At 56.2% G+C, this 17,922-nt stretch overlaps 1 protein-coding gene across 5 annotated transcripts; it reads right to left on the bottom strand.

Moving 5' to 3' along the window:
* Nucleotides 1-638: 638 nt before the first annotated feature.
* Nucleotides 639-17,651, bottom strand: FAAH (fatty acid amide hydrolase). 5 transcript variants are annotated; one of them, XR_004350491.1, is made up of 15 exons: nucleotides 17,155-17,649; nucleotides 11,599-11,712; nucleotides 9,130-9,264; nucleotides 8,800-8,933; nucleotides 8,514-8,720; nucleotides 8,222-8,262; nucleotides 7,871-7,995; nucleotides 6,096-6,221; nucleotides 5,463-5,560; nucleotides 4,212-4,311; nucleotides 3,895-3,935; nucleotides 3,132-3,171; nucleotides 2,541-2,649; nucleotides 1,848-2,088; nucleotides 639-1,374 (listed from the first exon to the last, which is right to left on the bottom strand). XR_004350491.1 is itself a non-coding variant. In XM_032635896.1 (15 exons), the coding sequence occupies exons 1-15, from the start codon at nucleotides 17,347-17,349 to the stop codon at nucleotides 1,246-1,248; spliced, it is 1,740 nt and encodes a 579-aa protein (XP_032491787.1). In that variant the 5' UTR covers nucleotides 17,350-17,650; the 3' UTR covers nucleotides 639-1,245. The 5 variants fall into 5 exon arrangements, 3 of the variants coding, with proteins under 3 accessions (XP_032491787.1, XP_032491782.1, XP_032491794.1); XM_032635896.1 differs by having other exon boundaries at nucleotides 1,848-1,993; nucleotides 17,155-17,650; XM_032635891.1 differs by having other exon boundaries at nucleotides 1,848-1,993; nucleotides 5,463-5,569; nucleotides 17,155-17,643.
* Nucleotides 17,652-17,922: the final 271 nt, after the last annotated feature.

The raw sequence follows: 17,922 nt of genomic DNA, 5'->3' as shown, positions 1-17,922 counted from the left end.
CTCTCTACCTGGGCCACGGCCCTAGCTCAGGCCCCAGGTGCCCTTCCCCACATTAGGATCATGGAGCAGCCTCGTTACCCTCTCCAGGCTCCGCCCCTCCAGTCTACTCTCCTCGCCACACCTGTCTGATCCTTCAAGAGCGCCCCATTGCCCTTGAGACTGGATTCAAGTTCCTGAACTGGCCCTCCGAGTCCACCTTGATCTGACCCCCACACACATCTCCTCCTGTGCCCATTCTGGCTGTAGTACTGTTCCTTCTCCCTGGGATGTCCTCGTCCCCTATCTCAGCCCTGGGGACCTTCTATACTCAACACAGGCACTCCTCCTTCAGGAAGCCTTCCCAGAACACTCCAGTCCTGGGCTGGCCCTGCGAGCACTCTCTGCTAGATCACCTTGTCTTGTGCTCGCCTCAGTCCTGCGGGTTCCTCTCCCCAGCAGCATCCCAGACTCCCCGCTGCCCTGTGCCCGGCCCTGTGCTGGCCACTGAGGACAAAGACGTAGAAATAGTATCCCTGCCGTCAAGGAGAGCCAGTGTGCTAAGGGCGGTGACCCACCCGCGGACGCCCTCCACACAGCGCAGACTGGGAGGAAACAGCCCACCTACTCCAGGGCTCAGAAGGAGAAAGAGGGATCTGAGCTGGGCCTCAGAGGATTTAATGGTAGGGGAGCAGAAAGGGCATTCCCAGCAGAGGCAAGGAGAAGAGAAAAGACAATGTCTAACAAAGTAGGGCTTAATCTAAGGCGGGTGGGAGGGTTGGGTGTGAAGTGCTGGGGCCGCATCGCCCATCCTGAGAAGCTTGTGTCCATCCTGCGAGTGACAGGAACCAGAGGAGGTTTTGGAGCAGGAGACTGACGTGGCTGGAGTCAGGTTCTAGAAGGTCGGGTCTCCAACCCCCAGTGCCCTAACGATGACTTCCAGAAAGGACACAGACCAGGAACCGATTCTTTTGTTTGTTTGTTTGTTTGTTTGTTTTGTGGTATAGGAACCGATTCTTGACTGTTAGCGGGCCTTCGCCCATGTCATGCCCACCGGCTGCCACGTTGGGGGTGTCAGGGCAGGGAAGGGAACAGGGGAGGGAGCGAGGTCCAGACTCAGTGGGTTTGGGCTTCTTGCAGGGGCGAGGGGGAGGGACTTGGAAGCCTCTGCCCCAGGCTGAACACTTCCTCCAGGGTGGCAGCTGTGCCCTGACTACACTGGGCGTGGCTCCAGTGGGTCTCAGGTCCTCTAGGGCCAGGCGGCGGCAGTCAGCATGGCTGCCTCTCAGGGGTCATCAGTCGTTCCACCTCCCGCATGAACCGCAGACACAGCTCTTCCTGCCACGGCAGAGCCACGCACTGCACAGCCACAGGCAGGCCCACGCTCTTCTTCACGGCCTGCAGGGGACACAGGCGTCAGGACGGGAGGTGTCGAGGCAGGACCCCACCCTGGGCCCAGGAAGCACCCCAGCTGGAGAGGAGGGCAGCACGGCAGGGCCAGCCCGCAGTCTTTAGGGGTCTTGTGTTAAGAAAGACAGACGAGAGGACATGAGGGCGATCTGGCTGTGACACCTGTCACCCCATTGATCGCCAGCGTTGACTTGGCTGATCTGGCTGGCTAGGCGGGTGTCCCCTTCCTCCCTCACCACTCCATGTGCATCCCTCCCAAAGCTGCGTGCTCGGTCGAAGAGGACGACCTTCCCCGATAGAGGAGGTCCGTTCTTCGGTCAAGGGTATACGAGCAGCTGCGCTCCCCTGCTAGAACCTCCAAACAAGCTCTCAAGACAGACAAACAAGGATACTCGTGTTTATACTCTCTCCTCCACTAGAGGAAGGGGAGCAGGTGTGAGTCCAGGGGAAAAGGGACTTACCTTCTGCAGCGCCTTGTCCCAGATATCCCCAAAGCAGCCCTTGTAATGCTCCAACTGGGCCTCGTCCTCGGCAGTCACCGTGGTGACAGGCACTACTCCCGCAGGGAAGTCCAGGCAGTTGTAGAGCAGAGTGTAGCTGATGGCCCCTGAGACACAGCACATGTGGCTGGAGCAGGTTGGGTGACCTTCCATGACAACTGTCCTCTCTGAGCCCCAGTCTTCCACCCTGTGAAATGGCACCCTGCATCCACAGACAGGGAGAGGTTCTCTCCTAGGGCTGAGACTTGAGTGAGGGTGACAGAGCCCGGGAATCCAGATTCAGGGCGGGCTGGAGAGCGCGCTGACGAGCTTGCCCTGTGCCTCTTCCCTGCAGCTTCCCCCCGCCTGGACTGTTGCTGCTGTCTTCCTGGTTTATCTAAATCCCACCTGGGCTTCAAACACCACCTCCCAAAACCACAGACTCTGTAACATGATCTCCAACTTGAACAGCGCTGAGGACAGGGTCCCACATGACTCCCATCTCTCCAGCCAACCAGACTGTGAGCCTCTCAAGGGTGGAGTCCTTCCCCAGGCGGGCAACCCACCCGCAGGGTTCCTCTTCTACTACCTCCCAGCAGCCCCACCAGGCAAAGGGCTGAACTCATAGAAGAGAAGAGACAGGTGACAGGGCTGTGACGGGGCTGCAAGCCTCACCTGTGGCCTTGCCTGGGCCATTCAAGTCTAGAGCAGGGCCCAGCATGGGGGTGAGCAGCACATCCAGCTCCACTGCTCTCCACTGGGCAATCACAGAGTGACGGTACACCTGGGGAGGATACCCGTACACCAGGTGAAGCACTCAGACCCAGCCCGTTACATGGACTCTCCAACGCAGGCACTGTGGCTGGGGTGACTCTAGCCCTGGACCTGCCCCAGACGTGAACTGAACCACAGTGGGATGGAGGACCTCAGGGGTATTCAGACAGGGCTGCTCTCAGGGGGCATCACCTGCTCCACAGAACCACAGACACCACTCTTCCTACCAGGGCAGGGCCATGGAGTGCTGGCTACAGGCAGCATCAGAGTGGCAAAAGAGGTATCCAGGACAGGAGCCCCAGGCTGACCCAGGCCCCTAGGACGGGTCTCCAGGCAAGTGAGGGTCTGACAGCAGTCCCCAAGCTGTCAGGGAGTGGAAGGGAGAACGATGGGCCACTCCAGGGGACCAGTGGCCGAGAGACCCCAACGCAGGTGCCCTGTCCAACTCCACCCCCCACCCGCCCTACTCTAGTCGACAGGCTCTGGCCTCACCTCAATCTCGTGGTGCAGTTCCCAGAGCTTTCCAGCTGACCTGGACAGAGGGAATGAGGTCACTGACCGTGATGATCCCAGCCATGGGGATCAACAACATCAGACCCCTACTCTCAACACCTCCCAGATCTCATTCCTCCTTGGACCCTTCTCAATTCCAGGGCACTCTGAGAGGAAAGTAAAGCAGGGCAGAAGTTCTAATCCCTAAGTTCATGTCCCACTGAGTCCGCAGGAGGGACCTAGGCCTGACTCCTTGCTACCCTCAGGACACAGGAGAGGCCAGAGCCACCCAAGGTCCTAAATGCCTGGTGGTAACAGAAGGAGCAAGTCCACAAGATGTCAGGGCCTGAGAATGGGACAACTTATTCCCAGCTTTTCCGGCATGAGCCACTGAGGGGCAGGCAAGAGAGGGCGCGATGCAGTCTGGTCGCTAAGAGTAGCACCCTCATGGGTGCCCAGCACCACCGCTCCTGCCTCCCGCCAGCTCCTTCCCGGGCCTTTCCACCCGTGCCCAGCCAGGGCAATCTTCTCCTCTCCACCCCCTCCCATCCTGTGCTCTCCCTCAGGTCCTTGCTCTCCAGGCTTTCCTGGACCTTGCTAAGACATCTTCAAGATCCTCCTCGAAAGCCACAGAGGGTGCCACCCTGCCTGCGCCCTTTCCAGCCTCAGAAGCTACTTCTCTCATCTTTTCCTGTTGGAAAGCACTTGGACCCAGGTCAGGGGAAAAGGGGGGCAAGCATCTGGGCATGGGAAACATTCTTACCGAGACTTCATGCTGTTGAGAAAGGCTGACAACCTTGGGAGCTGCAGAAGGACAGACACAGTCAGTGACTCAGCTTTGGGCCAGGTGTGGCAATAATCTTCAGGCCAAGCTGCCTGTGCTTCCTCCCTCTGTCTCTCCCCCCATGTCCCGGGTCAGCACCCCTTTCAGCATGCATGTTAGCTGAAGATCAAAGGGCATGGGGGGAGGAGAAGAGACTAGGTGAGGGCTGAGAAGAAGAGGAGGCTAAGGGGAGGGGGGAAGAGCCCCAGAGGCTCCCGCCCAGCCCAGCCCACCCCTTCTATTCCTTGTGCCCTCACCAGAGGCCTTAGCATGAAAGCCAGCAGTCCTTTAAGCCAGCTGGGCAGCCTCAGAGTTGAGATCAGGTCTCCCAAGCAGGGGTCCACGAAATCACCTTTGCTGGGAGACAAAGGGTCCAGTCCAGACACATCCACCCCAGGCATCCCTCCTGGCTCACCCCCACCTACTGCATCCCCCAGTCTCTACTCAGTGACTCTGCCTACCTCCCTCCTCACCAGACTCTGGCAGTCACGCTCTCCAGCCCCTTCATCTCAGCCTCTCCTTCCCAACATGTGGCTTGTGTCTGCAGACCCTTTGGGATGCCTGGGCTCCACCCACACCCATGGAGCTCCCCAAGGCAGGACTCCCTGTCTCCCTCCCTGGCAAACTCAGCTTAAAGCAATAAGAACTACAGGCAGCATCTCCCTGGCCAGGGCGTGATACTGAGGGCATTCCCCCCGTGGAGGCGGATATTGGCCTGGAGGCACGAGTGGCGCAGTCTTGAGTGGGCACCGTGATCCTCGTCTCTGAGGCTGTCTCTGCTCTAGATCTCAGGGAAAGGTCTCAGGCGGCTGATCCTGGAGCCTCATTCCCAGGGCCAGAGTGAGGGGTAGCCCCTTCCGCTAAAGCCTGAACCATACTTAGCTACTGCGGGAAGTCCAGTCAGTCTGGGCATGTCCCCAGGAGGCACCTTCACAGGCCTGTCCTCTGCCCGTGTCAACCTTTAAGGACTGAAAACACCCAAGTGGAACCAGCTTCTCTAAATGTGAGCTCTGCAAAGTCCCTTAAAGCGGGTCTGGTCCAACCTACTGACTTTACAGACAAGAAAACTGAGGTCCTACTCAAAAGAGAAAGACGTGGCTCAAGTGAGAAGAGCCCGGAGTCACAGAATGACGTCTACACCCCTGCCCTCCTATTTGACCCTACCCTTGTCTCTCAACCTTTCCCAAACAGATAGGCAACTCCCTGCTTACCTCCTACCTCCCAGCCAGCTCAGCTCAGGATGAGGCCATGGATGCTCAATCCAGCCTCCCCCTGCGCTGGCACCTTTCCAAAGACTCCCTGGCAAGGTAGTGCCAGGCTCAGCCTGCAGTCAGAGGGGTGGCAAGGTCCCTACCCAGAATGCTCAGACCTTCTTCACATTCAGCTAAGGCCTGTCCTCCAACTTCCCCCAGCCTGGCCTGTCCCCGGGGTTACAGCACCCAGCTGCTCTTCCTGGGTCTCCCCATGTCCTGATCCCACCACAGACCTCCAAACCCAACATCACTCACAAGTTCTGTAGGAAGCTCTTGCCACCGTCACTGAACAGCCCACCCGTCGACAGGGTCTCCAGAGCATGGGGTATGTTGCTTGGCAGGAAGGGAACCAGCTGCAGGGACTGAGGAGTGTAAGACTCCCAGACCTAGAAACCCTTGGGTCCCACTACCCCCATGCTACCCAGGCAGCCCCGAGCATGGACTGGACCAACCCTGCCTTCACGGTACCCTCACTGGAGCCACAACGGTGGCCTTGTTGGCCCGTGATAACTCCCTGTAAGATGCACATCAGGAGAGAAGTCTGGAGCCACACATAAGCCTGTCTCAGATGAACATCCCCAAACCTGCCATCTCAGAGCCCCAGGAACCTCTGGACAGCTGTGCACCCCTGTCTGCGGTCGACGAGGCCCTCCCAATGCAGCTCACAGCTCACACATCCCCAGCACAAGGGTGAGCTCACCATCAATCATGTACCCCAATACTTCTGATCAGCCCCTTTTTACTGGTCCTCCAGGGACCGAATTCCCATCCCCAACCACAAAACAATCAGGGTGGAAGGATGCCAGGGATGGGTGGCAGCCATGGGTACCAGGAAGGCTTCCCTGAAAGAGGGGCGATGCCAGGACTTGTGGGCTCCCACCTCCATACCGTGTGGCCAGCAGCTTCGAGTCTCTTCTTGGTCTCCAGCAGGGCCCGTGTCATGGCCGGGGTGGGCATGGTATAGTTGTCAGTCTCATAATACCCCACACGCAGGGGCTGAGAGCTTCTGTAGACCTGGGGGCAACACACAGGAGTCAGAGTCAGGTCAGGACAGGGTGGCCCCAAGCAGGGCTCCCAGAGCTCAGAGCAGCTACTCAGCCCCAGACGCAGCTTTGAGGCTGCACCCTAGATCCCCCGAAAACTGACTGCCAGTGAGGCCAGCCCCTTCTGCATATGACCCCTTCACAAAACACCTTCACAATGACTTTGCAGGTGGGCAGAGCAAGAATGAGGATTCCCACTGGTCCTACGAGGAAACTGAAGCTTCAGGTCTAGATAGGGAGATAGGCCCAGAGTGGAGCCGGGACTCAGCCAAGGCCACTTGTCAGGGCAGAGCTACAAGACTAGGTCAGGAAGCCAGGTATCCCGCGTCCAGAGCCGAGGCTCTCCACAGCCTGTTTCCAGAATGCTAGTCCTGGCTCCCGTAATAGATCGTTCCAGACCTCAGGACAGGAGCCTCACCTCCTCCCCACCTCTCAGGAAGGGGCTCTTGAACGACTGGTTTCACTTAGAACATCTCCTCTGCTGAGGAGGGGTAGCTCACCCCATCCCCAGCCCCGATCTCCTGCCTGCCCCAGCGCCTTCAGCCCTTCCAAGGCAACCTGGGCTGGGTGAGGGCAAGAGGTCTGTAGGGGGAAATGCCAGACCGCTGAGAAATGGCGCTAACATCACACAGACAGCTTACTGTCTACATTAACATGGCTTTACTATTCCACTGCCCACATCGATCTAACTTGACTACTCCTGAAAGTGTTGTACATAAAGTACAGATAACTTTATCAGTCATTCTTAAAAGACCCGTCAATTCTTCAATAGAAGCACCAAATGACAGCTTATCCCCTAAGACTCCTTGAACCCCTCTCCTCAGAATCCTCACCTTGCTGTATCCACCAGTCCTAACCTATTACATCATGATCTGTACCCAATCCTAACCAATGCCCCACACTGAAATATCCACCTGAAACCAACTTCAACATCCTAACTTCGCACCCCTCCCCCACGCCGCTAAGGCTCTGTGGAGGCAGCACTCCCCCTCACCACAGAAAGCATTAAACTCAGCCTTATCTGATCAACAGGCTGTTTTGATGATATTCTGGGGAGCCAGCATCTGACACTGCCCACAGATCCCAGCTTTCTCTGGGAGGGAGACAGCTCCGCTTTTAACCATCCTTAACTCACTCAGCCTACACGCCAAGCATCCCTCTGGAGGCTGGGGATAGGGACATGAATACTATAGGAAAGGCTCCTAATTACTGGGGATCAAACACAGATAAGGTACAGGAGTGCTCTCTCAAGCTGTTCTTAGCCTCGAGGCCACTCCTGTTCTGCAGGGACAGCCCCCAGGCTGGGCCGGAAGGTGGGCCTTTCCTCAGCTCTGGCTCCCAGCCCACCAATTTGAAAGCCTCAAGGTTTCCAAATGCAGGCAAGGGCGCCATCTGGTGGCTGTCTGAAGAGGCGCTGCTGCTGGCCTCAGACACACACACCGCCACCCCCCACCCCGCCCCCGCTCACCCCCCCTCACCCCACCCCACCCCCGGCCCTGCCGGGGTGGTTTTCAGGAGACAGGGCCTCCAAGTCCTGCTGCAATGCGGGGAGTGCTCTCTGGGCTCAGGAGCACCAGTGAGACCTGAATCCACCCCATGCCCACCCCCACCCCGGCTCACCTCCTCCCTGAAGGGCAGCGGGGGCACGGAGGGGTCCAGGTGGAACATGTCCTCACACAGCAGCGCTCGCAGGCACAGCGCCAGGCTCTCCACGTCCCGGGCCATGGGGCCGACCGAGAGCTGTACTGTGGGGCAGGGAGGGGAGGAGAGAGAGATCACCAAGCCCCAAGGAGCTCTGGGGCCAGGTCCAAGCAAGGACTGGGCCGTGGCCCGTAGTGAACAGGGACAAGGCGTAGGAACTCAGACCTAGAGTGGCCTGGGGGCCCAACACTGCCCCAAGGAGAGGCAGGGGCAGAGGCAGATCAGGCAGACCCCCCTCCTCCAGGGCATAGAGGGAACCACAGACCTCACCTGCTACCTGTCCATAGACACAGCCCTTCAGGCCACTCTTGCTGGATAAGAAACACAAGATGTTGGCAATGGGAAATGGCCATCCTCTGCCCAACCCCACATCCATACAGCAGCTCCCAACTCTCTCACCACTTTGGAAACTAGGAACCAAGGACTGTGGTGCTGCGACACTACCTCCTAGCAAAACCCCAGTCAGGGAATCCCTGCCTGGAGCCCAGAGGGGTGGGAAGCTAGGCCAAGGTCACACAGCGAGAGACTCAGAAGCTCCCTCCCCCGACCACCTACACCATACCTGATGCGGTTCCCTGTGGGTTTGAGGCCGCAGATGCCACAGAAGGCAGAGGGAAAGCGAATGCTTCCTCCGATGTCGGTGCCTAAGCCCAGTGGGGAGCCCCCAGCCGCAATGAGGGCCCCCTCACCCCCTGAGGAGCCACCTGGGCTCTTGGAAGACTTCCACGGGTTCACGGTCTGGCCAAAGAGGGGGTTACCACAGTCATAGCTGGAGGAAGCAGAAAGGGGTCAGCCCATGTCACGCTGGCACCGGTGCCCCTGCCCCCACCCCGCACCCGAGACACAACCTGAACATGGACTGGGGGACATTGGTGTACACGAAGGGCAAGGCCCCCTGCCGCTTCAGCACCTGCACCACCACGCTGTCACGCTGTGCTGGCGCCCCCTCGTGCAGGCTCAAGCCCAGTGTCGAGTCCTGGCCCTAGAAGGAGGGATGGGCGAGAGGGACGTGGCTGACGAGCTGGGGGCGCCTCGGCAGCACAGGGGCTGTTCCCACCACCACCCCACAGGCCGTACCCATGGTGCCCTCTCAAGGCCTTTGGACCTGGTACTTCCTCTGAGGGCCCAGGGTGACCCAGGACGCAGAGCTGGCTGGCAGGGACTGGGGCAGGGCACACCTTGTAGCTGAAGCACTCCTTGAGGCTCACTGGGACGCCGTAGAGCAGGCCCTGCCTTGGGACCTGGCACAGCTGAGCCTCACAGTCTGCCAGGTAGGCAGTCACACAGTTAGTCCCTTTGTTCACTTCCCAGGCCTTGGGGAGAGAGAAATGGGTACAAGAACAAAGCGAGGCTGGCTTTTCTTTTTTTGTTTCAGTTGTGTTAAAATTCCCTTACCACCCAGGGAAAGGGTAACCAGAAACCTGACCCAGGGGCACAGAGGATAACCTAGGCCCAGCACTCGCCTCACTAGGGACATGTGGCTCCAGCCTCACCCTGGCTGTCTCTGGCCTTCAACTCCAAAACGGACAGAGAGTGAGCGTACTCCCAGGGCCAGGACACAACCAGGGCACTCAAAGGGGCAAGATACTGACCTCAGATGCCCCCCAGAGGCTGAGCTGGGAGGAGGTTGACCCTTGGCCACCCCAACCCCTGTCCTCCTCCAAGCCACAACCTCTGCCCAGTGAGGCTGGCAGATCCCCGTGTCAGGTCACAGTGGGAGTCAGTGCAGGGCAAGGCTTAGACCCAGGCTACAGCCTCCCAGCAGCACAAGGAGCCTCCCAACTCCTCTGCCCCAGGTGGGCCCAGGTGAAGCCTCCCCTCCCCCAGGAACCCTTGAAGCTGAGCTGATAATCAAGTCTCGTGGGCGCATGGCTGACTGACAGCAACTGACAGGAACATGGGTGTGGCCCTGTTGCCACACTCAGGCACAGAAAATCTGTCTCCTGCCCCAGGGCAGAAAGAGAAGAGGCCAATCTGTAGCCAGAATGCTCTCTGTGGATGATTAAGGGGGGCAGGAGCTTCTTCAGGGACATGGATTCATTAGAAACAACCCCGGCTGTTGAGACTGTGTGTCCTCTCAGTGTACCCGGCCCAGGGGTGTCCAGTCCTTTCTCTACAGTCCCTCTCTGCCCCGCTCTCAGCTGCAGTCACTCACACCACTCTCATACACACCCGTCAGTCCCCCTGGCACTCATGTCCACCTGCTTAGGGGTCCCACTCACTACCACATGCTCTCTTCCAAGAAATCATATCAGATACAAGTCACACTCATAGAAGTCAGTCAGAAAAAGAAAAACAAATACCATATGCTAACACATATATATAGAATCTTAAAGAAAATGGTTCTGAAGAACCTAGGGGCAGGACAGGAACAAAGACGCAGTTGAGAATGGACTTGAGGACATGGGGAGGGGGAAGGGTAAGCTGGGACGAAGTGAGAGAGTGGCATGGACATATATACACTACCAAACGTAAAACAGCTAGCTAGTGGGAAGCAGCTGCATAGCACAGGGAGATCAGCTCGGTGATTTGTGACCACCTAGAGGGGTGGGATAGGGAGGGTGGGAGGGAGACGTAAGAGGGCGGGGATATGGGGATATATGTATACGTATAGCTGATTCACTTTGTTATACAGCAGAAACTAACACAACATTGTAAAGCAATTATACTCCAATAAAGATGTTTTTAAAAAATGCTATGGCATATATAGACAAGTCACACAAAGCACATTTCCTTCTTTCATTTTGTTTCAAACACATTTTTTGAGCACTTACTATATAAAAGACATAGCGTTCAGCAATAAGGTGCAAAGACAAATAAGACTGTCCACCAAAAGCCCACATTTGCCTTGGGAAAGAGAAAGACAAGGCAAGCCCTACAATTTGATGAGAAACGTGCTGTTAGAAAGTGAACACTGAAGAGGAAACCCTAACTCAGGCTGGGAAGGGAGGAGGGTCCTGGGAGGCTTCCTGGAAGACTCCAGAGACTCCTCTCTGAGCCCTGAAAACTCTTCTGGGGGAGCCTGTTGCACTGAGCGGGGCAAGAAGGAGAAGAGCCTCGCAGGTAAAAGGAACCCCAGTGCAGGCGCTGGGTGCCAGGAAACTGCCAGCAGCTGAGCCGCTGATGCCACAAGCTACAGAAGGCCTTGGCCAGAGAGGACGCTGAAGAGCTGAGGGGGCACCTGGCCAGGAGGCTGGCGCTTGGTCCCAGAGGGAGATGGTGGTGGAGGACCAGGGTGGCTGAAGAGGGGGAGACAAGGGGATGGACTAGAGACAGCTATAGGAAGGGACCAGACCAGACTTGGTGACTGATGGGGTGGGGGCAGAAGGGAGAGGGAAGTCTGGGCTAAAAGCCAGGTTTCTAGCTAAGACAACATGCTCAGTATCCACCCCCCCCCCGCCCCTTCCCCCCCCTCCCCAAATACACACACAGAGCCATTTTCTCTCTTCTCTCTCTCTCTCTCTCTCTCTCTCTCTCTCTCTCTCTCTCACACACACACACACACACACACACACACACATACACACAGTACCTCCCTGGCACTGTGATCCCACCAGGGTCCTCAGTGGGACAAAGTCCAGGCCAGGTTTTCCCCCCAGCCTTGCAGAGAAAGTGGAGGAAGGAGCAGGGTCACTCCCAGGCTTTACCTTTCCCAAGTAGGTGAAGAGCACAGCCTCCGGAGACAGCTCCCCACTGTGTAGCTTCTGTACCAGTTGAGGCAGAGGCAGGGCCAGCAGTGCCTCTGAGTCCAGGTCAGGGTTCTGGGGAGACACCTCAGATCAGTCCCCTACTCCCCGCAGGCTCCATGTGCCTGCAGCAGACACCAGTGGCCCATGCCCCCAAATCCCCACACCTACCAAGCACGTGCTGTCACCTGCCAACCCGTGACAGATGTGCCCACCCACAGCTCTGACACCACAAATGTGGTCCAGCCTGGGCAGGCCCTTGCCACCTGTAGAAAATACAGATCTATCTCTTCAAGAAGCTTACCTGAGAGGGGTCCAGGGAGAGGTCATGCCCAGGCTGATCATTAGACCATTACTAACAGGGACCACCAATGACTACCTACTGTGTGCCAGGCACCATGCCAATGTGCTCCATGTTTGGATGAAATCTTACTACCATTCCCATTGCACAGCTAAAGAAACTGAGGCTCAGCAAGGGGAAGTGCCTTGCCTAGGACTTACAGATAAACTATAGTTCTCTGCCCATTCAGCATGGGCTGACCACTGGCTGTCCACCTGCACCTAACTACTCAACACCTTGTCAGGGGAGGGCAGAAATAAGAAAACCCTGTCCTGGGTGGTTAGGGTTGGAGCTGGAGCCACATCCAAATGAGAGGGTTTTTTTGTTCAGTCCATAGATATTCATTAGGCACCTATTCCGCAGCAGCCACCATGCTAGGCAAGGGGATACAGCAGTGAACAAAAAAGTCACATCCAGGCTTTGGGGGAGCTTACACAAGGTGCAGAGTTGGGGATGAGCAGATAATTCATAAGTAAATAAGAATTTTAGATAGCAAGAAATAAAGAAAATAAAATGGATGCAGTGAGTGGGCAGCACACAGGTAGAGGGTGGTCAGGGAAGAGCTCTCTGAAGGAGAAGGGATGTTTGATCAGACACCTACTGCCAGGCCTCGAAGGCCCCCAGAGTCTCTGGAGTCAGCCCCTGCCTGCAAACATCCGCTGGCTTCCCCCGCGAGGGTACTGGGCTAATTAGTAAATAGGGCTAGGAGGACATCTGAGTTGCAGGCACCACATCTCATCTCTACCCTCCTCTGCTCCTGCCAAAGTCACCAGGGACTTCCTTGTTGCCGAATACAACAAACACTTGACTCTGTTCATTCTGCTCCAAGTCTCATGGAGGCATTCAGAGGGCTCGCTTCAGTTTCCTCTGGGCACAGACATACCCCGCTCCCCGGGGCTCCCTCCCACCTCTCCGCTCCTTCTGTCATCCGCTCATTCAGTCAACACACAGGTTCTGAGCATCTACTATGTGCTGAGGACTAGCTAGGGCTGTGAATTTAGAGATAACCAAGACAGACAAGTCTCTGCTGTCAGAGCTTACCTTCAAGAAAACAAACAAGTTAATTGGGAAAATAATTTGAAAAAGAATAAAAGAAAAAAATATTTTTTAAAGAAAGAAAATAAGTTAACAAAGAATGGACAGATCATGGCAAGTGTGAGAAAGGATAAACGGAGCCTGTGACAGAAAGAACAGAGGAATGACTCAGATGGGCTGGGTAGGTGGTGGTGACATTTCAGATGTGATCTGAAGCATGAGAAGGAGCCAGACGCGGGGAGAGACAGAGGCTCCTGGAGGTTCCTCTGGCACCTCTTCTTCCCTCTCTGATGCTGGGAGAAGTCACTCCTCATGGCTTCCACTCCAGGCCCTCTGCCTATCTCACAGCCTCCAGATCATCGTCCTTCGACTGACCCAGCTGAGCTCAGACCTACTCGCTGGGCTACTCCCTTTTCTCCCTCTGTCCCTGTGTCATTCCCCTGAGCTCTGTGCCTCCCCACCCCTCTCCACTGGCTCCTCTTCCCTCAGGGAAGGACGCTGCCCTCCGTCTTCCACTCCCCGCCCTCCCTCCCACCCACATCCAATCACCAAGCCCCCTAAGTAGCTCTGGCAAATGGCCACCTCTCTGTCCCCTCTACCAAGACCCTTGCCGGTGCACATCCTTTCTCTCCTGGGTCAGACAGGGGCCACCCAACCGGCTGCCCCGCCCAAGCTTTGTGGCCAGGCCAGACAGTGCAATGTCCAAGCCCACCTTGCCTCTCCCCTTAAAGTCCCCTTCACACCACAAGCTCCAGGAGATGCTTCCAGGCCGTGGTCCTGTCAGACTCCCCTGAACCCCCTCAGTGCAACATGGCCCCCTCACACCCACCACACGCCCAGAGCTGAACGCCCACCACACACACCCACCACACAGCCTTTGAAGCCTGGCCTCAATATCAGGAACACTCCACCTCTTCCCTGAATTTGTTAAATGGATTCAACACTCACTTGGGATTTTTTTTTTTTTAAATAATACAGGCAGCTACAGGGAAGGAAAAAAAGAAAAATGGATCCATGATCTCCCCATCAACACACGAGACAACCCCTAGTGACGTACTTTTTTAAAGGTATACAGAATGAAAAGTGAACATTTCCCCCCACCTCTAGGGCCACCCTGCCCAGTCCCTCTTCTGAAAAGGAAACCATAGTTAACAGTTTCTGCTGAAACCTCACAGGAAAAAAAAAAAAATGTCTGTGAAAAACCCACAATGTGGGGCTTCCCTGGTGGCGCAGTGGTTGAGAATCCGCCTGCCAATGCAGGGGACACGGGTTTGAGCCCTGGTCTGGGAAGATCCCACATGCCACAGAGCAGCGAAGCCCGTGCGCCATAACTACTGAGCCCACATGCCGCAACTACTGAAGCCCGTGCACCTAGAGCCTGTGCTCCACAGCAAGAGAAGCCACCGCAGTGAGAAGCCCGGCCTACCACAACAAAGAGTAGGCCCCGCTCGCCGCAACTAGAGAAAGCCCGTGCGCAGCAAGGAAGACCCAACGCAGCCAAAAATAATTAATTAAAAAAAAATTAGTATGGAGAATGCAGGGAAGTGTACAAATAACGTCTCACCAAGCATGTGGCCATCTGTATGCCTACTTTTTCAAGCAAAAGATACTATAGCTATCATTGAATCACTGCCCCTCCTCCATCTGTTTTTCTCCTTCTGAACCACCTACTGTCCTAATTTCAGGTATCCTCGATTGTCCTCCAAGTCTTTTTTATTTTCACTCATGGGGTTTTTTTTTTTTATTGCTTTTGTCCTATTTCAAGATATCTCTTCCATTTGATCATGTAGGCTACTGATACTGATCGAAACAAAAACCATACTGTTCTTCGCGTTATTCATTGAATTGTTTTGTTTTAAAATCAGCTTCAGGTTGGTCTTGGAGACGCCAGGAGATGGAACTACAGGTCAGATCCAGTTGAAGGAAGTGGCATTTGTAATCCAGTGGAATTTTGACAAAAGGGCTTGTAAGGGATGTGTGGGAAGGGCATTCAGGATAAAACTACAGGTGCGGAGGCACAGAGGGATAAGCAGGTGTTCTGGGATGGCTCTCCCAGCCATAATATTCTGTCAATGGTGGTCTCTCTCTTCAGTCCAGAAAGGATATTGAAACTCATTCAGGGGGCAAGGTGGAAACAAATGCAACAAATGGGCATGTTACAAAGGTTAAGCTTCATGCGGTCAACAGAAAATACAAGAAATACGCCTCACTCTAAAGTTGCTCTAGAGTCCAGAGAAAGATGAACCATCTTGCAATGTTCAGGAGGTGCTTAGTACTCCTCCTCCTCCAGCAACGCCTCGGGACACAGGAAGTATCTGGGTCCCAACTAGCTTTCCTGCTGTCTATCAGGCAGGAGCTGCACTATAAGCTGCTGTATTCTTCCAGGGCCCTACTAACCCTGGGCCCCTTCCCAAGGCCCTGGATGAGCTCAGCTAAACTGCCCACCTCCTACCCATTCCCAAAGCTATTGTCATGAAGACAACATCTTTGTCTTCTTTGCTGATTGCTCAACACATTGAGGCTCCTAAGATAGTTCTCCCTCTCTTCTCCCAGTCACTGGAAAACCAAAAGGTGATTTCCCTGCTTTCCCATCTGCAAGAGCCAAGTTTTGGTGTTCCGAGGCCAGGCTCTGCCCCGTGGAGGCTGTTTCAACAGCTTTTGGTATTTCAGGGCCAAAGTTTCTACCCTTGAAGAGTCAGTTCTTAAAAATAATGAAAGGCTGTGCTCCAGAAGGAAACTGTGTAGATGCTGATGCTTGGAGTTGAAGCGAGGGAAGACCCACCCTTCTACCACCCCACACCCCTACCAGCTGGTGGGTTCCTTGCAACCAGGACGGGAGTCCTGTAGGCACAAACTGTGGACAGATTCTTACAGCTGCCTCCACACAGCCCTCAGTGCTGGCAGAACTCAGCTAGCCAGCTGCACAGGACCTGGAGCCTCGGGAGCAGCCGAGGGTCTCCAGGCTGAGCCTGGCATCACTGCAAGGATCCCTGAACGGGGCACCAAGGAGGTCAGCCAGAGAAGGAGGATCAGACAGTGATAAACCTGTGCCCAAGTAGGGAAAGTGACCAGTTTGGATGGAATACCTAAAAACTGACTGATTGTGTACTTTTCAGCCAGCTTGATGAGTGAAGGCTGGAACCAGATACATTTTTATTTCAATAAATAAACAAATATGACATTTCCTGGTCCAGGAATGGTGTGGAGTGAATCCATACCATTACATCCAGCTAACACCTCACGGCCATCAAGGCCATACCCAGGGCCTGGCATTCAAGGCCAGGGTCTCTCTTCCTAATCTTTCTCCCCTGCTCCTCTCCAGCGGAATGAGGCTGGATGGTCCCACCAGGCATCTGGGTTTTAGTTCCAGCTCCTGCCTCGTGCTGTCCCATTATCCGGAATGCCTTCCCACCTGTCAGATCCAAATCCTATCAAACACTCGGGGCAAGTCTTCCCTCCCTCAGCACATAAGATCTGAGTTCAGCATTTTGACTTGGAACTGGGTCCAGTGTGTCACACATCTGGACGGAAAGAAAGCCTCCCCTTCTAGGCCTCTCCCTCGCCCCCATACACACACTGAGCTGATACAGAGGAGAAAATCTTGTTGACAGATCACCCACCTAAACCTATTCATGCAAAGGGCTTATAACCCATCAGACTCGACAGCCTAGGTGGCAGGGGTCCAGCTCCCCCAGTAACTCCCTGTGAACTTGGGCAAGTCCCTCCCCAGCTCCCTCTTAGCATCCTCAAGCACATATCAATGAGTTTGAACTGTAAGCTCTCCAGATGCCCTTGGCCATCACTTTATGATTCCAAAGTCCTCAACCCGAGCATCCTATTGGTTCTCACACTTGCGTTTTAGAGTCCTAATAGTGATCTTGAGATTCTTTGGCACCAGAGCAAAGCTCCTCTTTGACCCCGTGCGCGACAGCCTGCCCAGTTCCTTTCGTTTCCCTTCCTCGCCTAGGCCCCATCTGGCTCAGAAAGAGTACGGAATGCATTACGGCGAGAGGAGTTTCGGGGAGTTACGAACCTGCGCTGCCCGCTGCCCGCCGCTCGCCCCTCCGCGCGGCCGGGCGGCTAAAAGTGCTGCCGCCACCCCAGGCCCTCCCCCAGACCCTGATTCCAACCCCGGCCATCACCTGGAGACGAAAGCGCTGCGCCGCCTTGTCCATGGTCTCCAGGGCCGCTTGCTGCCTCTGTCGTGCCCGGGCCGCCGCGCCCCGCGCCGTCCGGTGACTGGACCAGCGCAGGGCCAAGGCCGCCGCCACCAAGCAGCAAGCCACGGTAGCCCCGGAGGGGCCGGAGAGCGCGGCCCACAGTTCATCCAGCACCATGGTCTCCTGCCGCCGACCGCTGCCGAGGGCAACCGAAGAGGAATCAGCATGCGCGGACTCCGCCGCAAAACCCGGCCTGGACCTAGGATCCAGCGCCCGCCTGCGCTGGAGGGAGGGAGGGGCGGTGCCGCAGCCGCAGACCCGCGGGGCGGGGCGCTGTTGTCTGGCAGCCGGCCAGAGGCCGGTAAAGCGCAACCGTCAAGGTCAAGCGCGGCAGCTCGGCTAGGACTGCTCCGCAAGTCCTCACGCACTGGGCCGGGCGGAGCGGGAGGAGCACCCGATTCCCTTGGGCGCCCTCGGAAGCTCGAGCGTAGCAGCGGTTCGGCGCCCCCGTCCGGCCCGACTTCTGCCCTGCGCACCCGAGAGCCCCAGCTCCCGGAAGATGCAGTCCAGCCGGAGCCCCTGCGGGTAATAGGACGGAGAGCAGCGATAGGCTGAGCTCCCGGACCTGTTTAATCCCCACAAACAGTTTAGCAGCACCTTCCTTGGAGAACCTTGGGTTGGGCGGTGCATCACAGGGCACCCACCTCTCCCCTGCGTGGGGCTTTGGGGTGCCAGGCAGAGATGGGCACA

This window comes from Phocoena sinus, chromosome 1, assembly GCF_008692025.1.
Source record: "Phocoena sinus isolate mPhoSin1 chromosome 1, mPhoSin1.pri, whole genome shotgun sequence".
Classification (NCBI taxonomy): Eukaryota; Metazoa; Chordata; class Mammalia; order Artiodactyla; family Phocoenidae; genus Phocoena; species Phocoena sinus.
Note: the sequence above shows the minus strand (reverse complement) of the source record. Positions and strands in the feature narration are given on the sequence as shown.

Bases quoted from the DNA above. Each gene is read 5' to 3' on its own strand.
- FAAH (XM_032635891.1), bottom strand. From the start codon at position 17,349: ATGGTGCTGGATGAACTGTGGGCCGCGCTCTCCGGCCCCTCCGGGGCT. The intron at 8,263-8,513 runs GTATGGTGTAGG...TTTCTTATCCAG, and splicing joins CCCACAGGGAACCGCATCAG to CAAGAGTGGCCTGAAGGGCT. The intron at 7,996-8,221 runs GTGAGGTCTGTG...CCTGCCCCACAG, and splicing joins TGTCTATGGACAGGTAGCAG to TACAGCTCTCGGTCGGCCCC.